This window comes from Triticum aestivum, chromosome 4D, assembly GCF_018294505.1.
Source record: "Triticum aestivum cultivar Chinese Spring chromosome 4D, IWGSC CS RefSeq v2.1, whole genome shotgun sequence".
Lineage (NCBI taxonomy): Eukaryota > Viridiplantae > Streptophyta > Magnoliopsida > Poales > Poaceae > Triticum > Triticum aestivum.
Window position 1 is genome coordinate 471,405,718 of NC_057805.1, and position 10,257 is coordinate 471,415,974.

The 10,257-nt window shown below is 49.0% G+C and overlaps 3 protein-coding genes across 3 annotated transcripts; all 3 read right to left on the bottom strand.

Annotated features, from left to right (window-relative positions):
• Positions 1-592: 592 nt before the first annotated feature.
• Positions 593-1,248, bottom strand: LOC123098722 (arabinogalactan protein 1). The gene has a single exon (XM_044520787.1). It carries the CDS (start codon positions 1,114-1,116, stop codon positions 757-759), a length of 360 nt encoding a protein of 119 aa, XP_044376722.1. The 5' UTR covers positions 1,117-1,248; the 3' UTR covers positions 593-756.
• Positions 1,249-4,460: 3,212 nt separating this feature from the next.
• On the bottom strand, positions 4,461-5,085 carry LOC123100377 (classical arabinogalactan protein 4). Its single transcript, XM_044522314.1, has one exon. It carries the CDS (start codon positions 4,962-4,964, stop codon positions 4,605-4,607), a length of 360 nt encoding a protein of 119 aa, XP_044378249.1. The 5' UTR covers positions 4,965-5,085; the 3' UTR covers positions 4,461-4,604.
• Positions 5,086-9,507: 4,422 nt separating this feature from the next.
• On the bottom strand, positions 9,508-10,038 carry LOC123100379 (classical arabinogalactan protein 5; the record flags this gene model as incomplete). The annotated part of the gene is given in 1 exon segment (XM_044522315.1): positions 9,508-10,038. A coding segment is annotated over 1 exon segment (345 nt). The 3' UTR covers positions 9,508-9,693.
• Positions 10,039-10,257: the final 219 nt, after the last annotated feature.

The following is a 10,257-nucleotide window of genomic DNA, read 5'->3' on the forward strand; positions in this document are numbered from 1 at the left end:
CATTAAGGCCTTAGCACGATCACTTCTCGATTGTCTACTACAACAAGGTTTTCCGGCTCCAATGAGGGAGGCGCAATGATGGTGGCACACGTTCGGCTAGCTCCAGTGTCGATAGTCGTCGCTAGGTGGTAATTTTTATTATTTTTAGGGTTCTCTATACTGCCATGATTGATGAATAGATTGAAAATTTATCTCGCAAAAAAAAAGTTAGTGGCACGAATGACAAACCGAGGTTTTTTCACCTCTCATTCTGTAGTTCACGCTCTTCGGCATTTCTTTTATCGTCCTACGTGGAGTACCATCTTGCGGTTCTCTGACACACACACACATACACACACAAAACTGTTCACAGGATAGGCAAATTTGAGTTTTGAATCATCTAAAAACGGTCAGTTTACTCTGTTCTACTATAGTCGTTGATGCTGGTTTTCCCACTCCAACTAGTACAAGTCAGAGAACTACCCTGAAGAACATGCTAAGATGCCGTTTGAACAACATGCTAGAGCAGAGTAGCTTGTAAGAATTATACTGAAACTGAATTTGTAGCCCGGCTGAGAAGGGAAATACACATCCACCAGAGGAGGATATAAAGTAACAAATGAAAGAATTTTATATTCATAATAATCTCGTATCAAGATTACATCGCAATGTCGTGTGTAATCTTTCCTCCGTCTATAACGAAGAAATCTCAGAAAGAATGAAATTGTATAGACAACAGCGAACAGAGTCCCCCCGCTAAAAAAATCGTCGATCCATCTAGAACACGATGGCGGCGGCGACCGCTCCGACGACTGCGACGAAGCTGGCGGCCGATGAGTAAACGGCGGAGCTCGCGGGGGTGCCGGTGGGGGCGCCGATGGGTGCGCCGGTGGGTGTGGCAGAGACCGCGGACGGCGTCATCGCGGAGGGAGCGTCGGTGGTCGGGGCAGGGGGAGATGCCATCGGGGACGGCGACGCGGCGGTTGGAGGGGTGGCGACCGGCGCGGGGGCGGTGGCCGGGGACCTCGCCGGTGGCGCCGGAAGCGGGGCCATCCGGGGCGCCGGCATGGGGCCCTGCGCGGCGGCGCCGACGGCGAGGAGGGCGAGGATGGCGGCGACGACGGCGAAGCGAGCCATCCGGTTCTTGTCGACGGTGAAAGCCTTGCCCGAGACTTGGAGAGGAGAGGGGATGATGGCAAGCGAATGCTTTGGATCTGCGTGCAGTAGTGCTTGAGGCTTGTGAGCTGCGAGTTGTGAATTGGGGTGGAGGGAGGAGGCGCGGTTTTATAGCGGGAAGGGGATTTTTCTAAATGTCGGTTGAGGTGGGCAACAGCTGTAACGTTCGGGTCTCAGGCTGCCGCGGGCCCGTGTATCACTGTCGCCAACGGCATCGATGCGGGAGACCAGTCTGTCAGCGAGACAGGTGGGGTGTCTTCGCGTCGCGGCGCCGCAAAGGGTTTGATTCCTTCTCGCAGCGGCACCGCGTCCTGGGATTACGGGGGCTAATCAGTTAATCACTAATCACGAGGTCGTCTAACGACTAGTTTCGACGAACGTGGTGGATCCTGAACGCGTCAGGATTCCATCCAGCTACTTTTTTCTACGGAGACTTTGCGTTACCTGCTGCATTACGCGTGTTTTATAGTGGCAAGTCACAAGTGGTGTAGAATTTTGACTTGATATGAGTAAGCCAACTAACAAATCAAGGGGTAAGCACGCAATGCACGACTCGTTAGCGCTAAACCTAAATAGGTTTACCATTTATGTTAACCGACTATAGTTGGCGTAGTGGTTCCAAGATGGGAAAACGGCATTTATTTTGTTTTATTCTCGCGAAAAAAGTTCCTATCTATTAATCAACTGTCAAGATCAAGATAGGAAAACATCATTAACTATCAAATTTCTCCATCTAAACAAATCACTCAAGTAGTCAAGTGGGTATGGACCAAACGCTCGTCTTTCTTCTCAATCCACCTCTCGTTTCTGGCACAGGGTCCCTTCGGTGATGATTATGTGTGGATTGTTAGTTTTGCTTGTAGCCTTTGTTTCCTGTTTCGATTTTGTTTCCCTTTTTCATACCCAGTCAGGGGCGGATCCAGAATAAAAATGTTCCGGTGTCCACATGCACATCATATATATAGGAATGGACACCAAGCAATAATATATATATATATATATATACAACACAAATTTTATGGCAACGAGATTTCTTACCAAAATTATATGGAGCTGGAGGATCATCCGGTTCATGTGATGGGCTGGCTATATCATCTTGTGCCGAGGTCTTCATATTTTTAAGAAACCTTTCCATAAATTCTCCCGTGATTAATTATTATTGTATTAGCAAAAATGTACGACTTACATTATTTGTGTTTGCATATGCAAAGAAACAATAAACAAAACATATTGATTGAATGATACGATTAGGCACTTAAACTTACTCCACATTGTGCTTCACTGCTGTCACAGAAATAATCCTCCCCTAATTAGATATGAATAGCAGCAAATTGTTCCCAATTGTAATAGCTTCAAATTTTAAGACCCTAGCCATACAATTAGAAAAATTGAAATTCCTACACACAGTTGACTAGTTGAGATTTCAGATTTGAGAGAGATCGACATTTATCAAGTGCTGAGATGAGAGTTGAGACGTGCCTCAAATTTCCAACAATCCCTGAGTGGGGCGAGGGTAGAGATGACCGGCTAGCGATGCTTGAACAATGGCGACTGGGCGGACCGGCGGCTGGCCGAGCGACGGAGAAGGGCCGAGAGCGGCGGCGCTGTGAGGGTTGAGGCGCCGAGCGGACGAGCAACCGAACAGGCGCACGAACAGGCGCACGTACAGGTATACAGCCGTATTGGGGATCGATAGCTTTTTTTTTTGGCAACATGCGCACGTACTGACGTACAGGACCAGGGATCGATTAATCTATAGCTGGGCTGGCGGGTGTCCAGGTCCAAAAATTACCGGTGTCCAGCCCAAAAACTTGGACTATGTACTATAAGCTAAGCACGTATTTTACCCGGTGCCAGTGACACCGGGTGAGATAACGTAGCTCCGCCCCTGTAACCTAGTATTTGGACCTTGCAGCGAATCGATCTTTGTGATTTCATATAAGTAGAACCAGGAGGGGGGACCTTCGTGATGTTCTAAAAAATCTACGTTACATTCGGTCGTTTCGGACCATCATATCAAGCTCAATTCACCTAACTCACTCGTTCTTCTCTCCAATTTTCTCTCATGCGTGCAACGAAGCCTCATTTCATTAACCTTCTTTATGTGGCCCTTCATTATAATAAGAGAAGTTTTGGTGATCTTGAAGACTCCACTTCCACGGTTCCACCTGAATACATGTACCATCTGTTATTATCAAGGGCACTTAGCGAGGTGCCATATATGTATGTAGTCTATATTTTCTCACTTCTGTGTGAGTGGCGATCGACATCTTACACAATGGTAACAGATCTGTCTTTATGGACAATGAGCAAAATTGACGAGGAAGCTTGCCCATCCAGATAATTATGGCACTTCGCGAGAAGGTAATCAATCTGGACAATGGAACCAACCCCGACAAGTCAATGTGGTAGTTTTTTCCAAAACAAAAAAAAAGAGTCAGTATGGTAGTTGGCGAGGCAATTGACCTGAATGACAAGCATGAACACATGGAACCATGCACATTGTTGGGGTTGTCATCTTCTAGTCGGGTGTGCCAGGCTAATGGGTTGGTGGCATCGAACGACATTTGCCACCAGTTCCTTTTTCCACAAAATGGCATGAACACTATCTTTAAGTAAGAGACTGCGAGCATATTAACATGGTATGCCCTTTTCAGTACGGAGCAAAGTTCTGGAAAAAACCTTTTTTTTCGACGGGCAATCAAAGGACATTCTAGGTACTCTACCATTTTCCGTTATCATTGCATTGAATGACCAACCCTAAGTTTGCAACGCAAAAGGCATGTTTTGGCCTTTCACGAACATCAACTTCATACTGCATACCCGCACCAGACCGGGATGAAAAACCCAAAACCTAGCATGAGTGGTTGGATCTGGAGACGATGACACTTGTGCATGTTATCAACGATTCCGGTTGAAGTTTTGTTGCCCGTGGTTGCCAACGATGGTGGTCAATGTGGATATTCTATTGCCTGGAGTTGCCAACGATGATGGTTGGAGATTTTGCTACTGAATGATGTTAATTGCTTTGATACGATTTCAAGGGTCATGTGACTTTTTTAGTATATACTTCCAGTAGTGACCAAAACGCACTTATATTTTTTACGAAGGGGGTAGTTTGGTTGTGCTCAGTGTCTAATGTAGCTCTTCTTCGAATTGTGTTAATCTGGAGCCTTGGTGCATTTTGATTTTAGTATACTGATTTGTAACAAAAGAGTATTTTATAAAGAAATCAATTATTTAATTTTAGAACACTGATTGGAGATGTAACGTAAGAGAATGAGCCAAATTAATGTCTGGTAAGGTAACGAATAAACGAATTTGTATTCATAATAATCTCATGCATCCGTAACAAGATTACATCGCATGGTCCAGCAAAGAATCATGGAAATAATCTCTCCAGTATAAACACGCGAAAACAGAGCACCGAGAGCAGAGTCTCGCTCCGTCTAGAACACGATGGCGGCGGCGACCGCGCCGGCGACGGCGAGGAAGCTGACGGAGGAGGTGTACACGGCGGAGCTGGCGGGGGTGCCACTGGGTGCGCCGGCAGGTGCGCCCTCGGGTGTGGCGGAGACCGCGGACGGGGTCATCGCGGAGGGAGCGTCGGTCGGGGCGTCGGTGGGAGGCGCGGGGGGAGAGGCCATCGGGGACGGCGACGCGGCGGTGGGCGGCGTGGCGACCGGCGCAGGGGCGGTGGCCGGGGACCTCGCAGGCGGTGCGGGGAGAGGCGCCGCACCGGGGGCCTGTGCGGCGGCGGTGACGGCCAGGAGCGCCACGATGGCGGCGACGACGGCGAAGCGGGCCATCAGGTTGGCGCAGGCGGTGATCGGTGGAAGACTTTGGCTAGGATTGCAGAGCAGGAGGTAATGTTTTAGGCTCTGCGTAGAAGATGTGTGAGGAAGCTGCGAGTTGTGTGTGCTGGTAGCGAGGGGATTGGCAGCTACTTATAGCAGGAGGGACGCGTATTCTGCCCGTTAACCACGGCTGTCTCGGGCTGTAACGTTCGAATCTCGCGAGATCCCGCGCGGCATCAACGCGGACGCTGTCAATGGACTGTACAGCAACGACGCGTGAGACCAGACTGTCGCCGTGCTGCCATTTTCATGCCCGCCACCTCTCTTCCCGGAGAGGCGCCGCGCCAGCCAAGTTGACCCTTGGCACCGTGTCGCGGCGAGACAGGGTAACGACTAGTTCGACCCATCTACTCCTTCGCTCTGCGATCACTCAAAACGACCTCAGCTCAAAAAAGAAAGTGTTCGCGATCTCCAACACTAGGTTTTTTTTTTTGACAACACTACGTATTTGATGATTCGTAGGGTAGTCGTGTAGCTAGCGTTTTGTGAGCTTTCCAATTTCTTTGCTGGAATGCTGGTGGTGTTGCAAGTTTATTATTACTAGCTGGTTATTACTGCCTCTACTGGGAAAATATATAATGGGAACAAAAAAGACAATGTTGTTGTGCTTTGGTTATTCGGCTCTGGTTTCCACCAACGAAAGTTGGCTAGTTTCCGACTTGTTGGGGAGCATATGGAACCCTATGTGGCTGGAAATGGGGCGTTCTGCCGGTCCCCTCCGACATTTTCTTCTCTGATGTGGCAATTTGTTGTGTAGATCGTGGCCGCCGGCCTATTCTCGTCTACATCGACGACTTCTTGCACATTGCTTCTATAAGCTCTTGGGTTCAAACAAGTTTGCTCTGCTAAGACGGAGGTACAAAGACGGCAACAAGCTTTGCTCACAGTGTGTCATCGGAGGATGCAGGAGGAAAAAGATTGTGATGCAATTTTTTTAATTTCTCCAAGAATGTTTATGTAAGACGGAGGGACAAAGATGCAACAAGCTTTGCTCACAGTGTGTCATCGGAGGTACAAAGAAGGATTTGTGCTACTTAATATATAACATTTTTTGCAAAAAAAAATACACAATAGGAACATGAAATAAATATGTGAATTGTTTACAATATTTAGAAAGGACGAAAAAACACTAGACAGTCCAAGAAACATATGTGGTGAAAACACAAAGAAGAGAAAAATAAAGGAAGAAACAAAGGAGTGCACATAATTATAGTGATTTCTCCGTTTCGATGTCTGTATTGGAGGGCTTCGTGTCGAATTGGCCGGAATACCAATTCAACAAGAAAACTAAATGCCATGAATACGAATTCGCTTGTTTGATTGTCCACTGGGTTGTATCGGGGAATCCAAGTGAGTTTTCAATACCAAATATTGTTTGGATGACAAACTATGGAATGGCATAGTTGCATGGATTATGTGCCTTGGATATTCGATTTTACCGTTTGATTTCGTTCAGGTGTGAAAGAAGTCGGCGAATAGTATTGGAACCCATGGGTTTGCGCACCCATGCTAAGGATATAGTCGCTCAGCCTACCGCTAACGCGCCTACCATCATCGTCACGCCAGGTCATGCGCACGTCGTCATCGTGAAGTTGCTCAACTGCCCCCTCGTTGCCGATGCGCTTCAACCCGCACGACACTTGACAATCACTCTCGGCGCTGGCGTCGTTCGAGGCACATGAACAGTCCTCCTCCATCTTGTGGTCGCCGCCTCTTATCCACTCGTTGCAGAAGCGGTATGTTTTGCATGAGTTGAGGATAGAGGATAATTTCAGAGGAATACAAGAGTGTGGGGGTTCTGATTTGTTTCATGAAGGTGCTACTGTTGCTCAATATTCGTTGGTATTGAGATTAGATTCCATTTCTCAATTCAAAAGTCATCCAAACAGCTGTATTGAAAAGGCCCAATACCAATTCCGAATCCAGGGCTTCAATACATATATCCAAATGGGGTGTTAGAGCAACTCTAGCTGATACTATAAAATTGTGTACCGTAAAATGGATTTAAGGTATACCTTAAAACATTTTTACAGTATAGAGCGGGTACCGGTAGAACATGTATTGTAAAAAACCGTTTCAGGTCAGATGTGGAGCTCACGCAGTATTCGCTGAATTTACAGTAGGGTCTTGAAAAATAGCACAAAGCATCCTAAAAATAGAAAATAAATGACAATTGGGCCCCGGAGGGAAGGAGAGCCGAATTACCTAGTCGCTCAGGTCGCAGCCGGCGGTAGCCCTGGCACGCCGTCACTGACGCCATCCATCGGCTGGACAGGCCGGGCGTGGAGCTCTAGAGGCGTCGAAGGAATACGCGTGTCGCCGCCAATGCAGCCCGACCTCAAGATGGACGTCGGTTGCCTCCAGCAGCTTGATGGCGACGCACGGGAGGTGGGGGTCGACCAGCAAGATTGGTGTCGGCAGAGGCGCAAGTGGCGACTCAAACTTCACCCCCGCCAAGCCCGCGCGGGTATTGTCTATGCACAAAAAGAGGCTGTCAATACTCTAGATGTGATGCACTAAAAGAGCCCGCGCGGAAGGCTGGTGCTGCTGAAAACAAGGCTCACCTCCCTTGCAGTATATATGATGACGATACACAAGTTGCCCACGTGGGTGTTAAAGCGCATGATTGAAATCTGCCGCTCTTGGCTGTGGAATGGCGACAATTTGAGTAACAACGGCGGAAAACGTCGGGTAGCTTGGAACTTGATCTGCCGCCCCAAGCATCTTGGTGGCTTGGGCGTTCTTGATCTGACTAAATTTGGTAGAGCTCTGAGACTTCGATGGCTATGGATGGCTTGGCAACGGCCGCCTTGGCCGTGGGCTGGCACTCCTCTGCCTTGCTCCAACGAGGAAAGACAGCTCTCTGCAATGGCCACGGAAATAACAATTGGGGACGGCAAAAGGGCCAACTTCTGGCATGATCGTTGGCTGCAAGGATCCTGCCCAAAGACGATTGCTCCATCACTATTCGCGATTTCAACACGGAAAAACTGTTCGGTCTGTGAGGCGCTGAAGGATGAAACGTGGCTACATGACCTTGCCCGGGGCCTTTCCGAACACATGGTCCCTGAGCTCACCGACCTAGCTGCTAGAATTTCCCATGTGGTGCTCCTAGAGGACCAACCGGACATCATCACCTGGAGGTTTGCGAATGACCACGAGTACAGCGCTCGCTCAGCCTATCGACTGCAGTTCGAAGGGTCCATCACTATGGATGGATACAAATTGATTTGGTCCAGTTGGGCCCCTGGCAAATGCCGCTTCTTCATCTGGACGGTCATGCTTGGTAGGATCTTGATGGCCGACGCGCTCTTGCGGCGCGGATGGGAGAATGATTACTTTTGTCCTCTTTGTGAGCGCAATCTGGAAACACCATCTCACTTGTTCATTGAATGTCCATGGTCGAGGGTTGTTTGGGATTCCTTCGCCTTGCTAGCGGAGATGCCTGCCCTCACTCCGGCGGCTTGGACGGGACAGTCTACCTTCTCGACCTGGATGCAGAGGTGCTATGACACCATGGTGAAGGTAAAACAAAAAGGGCTTATGTCATTAATACACTTGATCACTTAGGAAATTTGGCGGGAAAGAAATAGGAGGGTCTTCCAAAAGGAGTTCTTGTCTACGGAGGGTTTTACCCGTAAGCTTAGGGATGAAATCAGGCTATGGAACTTGGCCGGTGCTGGGATTCCTTTTGATCCCAGCTGAGTGTTCCTTTTTTTATCTTCTTTTTACCGCCTTGCCTCTTGGCTGGCGTTTAACCCAGTTGGGTTGTCTCTGTTAACCCCTTCTGATCAATGAATTTGGCAAGCTTTGCCGACATTCAAAAAAAAAATACTCTATATGTGAGGTGCGGGCTCCCTTTTTCAGTTTATTGCAACAACAAAAAGTTGAGTATGACCAAATTTACGGTATCTGATCGGGTCTTTTGTTACCTCCGAAACGCTAAAACAATAGTTACTATTGAGTACGAGCCCTTTCACGGTATTAGCGAGAGTTGCTCTTAAGTTTTAGAGAAATATTTACCAGTAACGCCCTCCAAGCATGCCCAATAGCGATTTAAACGTGTTAATATTTTTTACAGAGGCACGTGATAACTCGACATTCACAATTCAAAAACATGCTTGCAAAATTGTTCTTTTTTCAGATGCTCTGTTTTTGCATCCTTGTTGATCGCAACAAGTTTCACTCCAAGAGATCTAAATAATATTTCGCTACAAATACGTGCAAAGTGCGTAAGCAAAATCCAACTTGCGTCTTCATCGAACCGCCTTTTTCTCTCAGCGACGCATCATCCTAACCTCAAAAAGGGAAGAAACGCGGAGAAAAGTAAAGTTACTATGCTGCATCTCATGCTACAACGTGACCACGCCTACATTTTACATACACGGAAAGCGAATATTCATCTCGTGAAGAACACGCTACACACGTCGCATTTGACGACACTGACTGAAAAGTTTCTCGACTTGGAAAGCAGAGCCCATGGAAGGAGATAATGTAACAAATGAAAGAATTCTATTAATAATGACCTCGAGCATACAGTATGTAGCAAGATAACATGGCAATGTCATGTCATGTCACTCTCTCCGCAGCCTCTAAAAAATGAATCTCGTTGTATAAACAACAGTACTACTAATGAAAACAGAGTGGCACTCCCGCGGCGGTCGAGCGAGGACCGCTGCATCTAGAACATGACGGCGGCGGCGACGGCACCGGCGACGGCGACGAAGCTGACGGAGGAGGCGTAGACGGCGGAGCTGGCGGGGGTGGTGCCGCTGGGCGCGCCGGCAGGTGCGCCCGCGGGTGCTCCGGCGACCGCGGAAGGCGTCATCGCGGAAGGAGCGCCGGTGGGGGCGTCGGTGGGCGGGGCCGGGGGAGAGGCCATCGGGGACGGCGCGGATGCGGTCGGGGGCGACCTCGTCGGGGGCGCCGGCAGCGGGGCCATCTTGGGCGCCGGCATGGGACCCTGCGCGGCGGCGGCGATGGCCAGGAGGGCGACGATGGCGGCGACCACGGCGAAGCGAGCCATTTGGTTGGTGCTGGTGGGCGGAAGGAAAGCTGGCTGAGCTTCGCAGACGACGGACGGAGTGCTCTGGCCGGCTCTCTGTGTAGAAGCTGTGGGAGGGAGAGGTGTGCTGCGCTGCGAGTTGTGAGTTGGAGCGGGGGAGAGGCCGCCATTTATAGCGGGAGAAGCAAGGGTTTAGCCGATGGCGCGTCATTAGCGGGGTCGCTGTCACGCGGCGTCGTG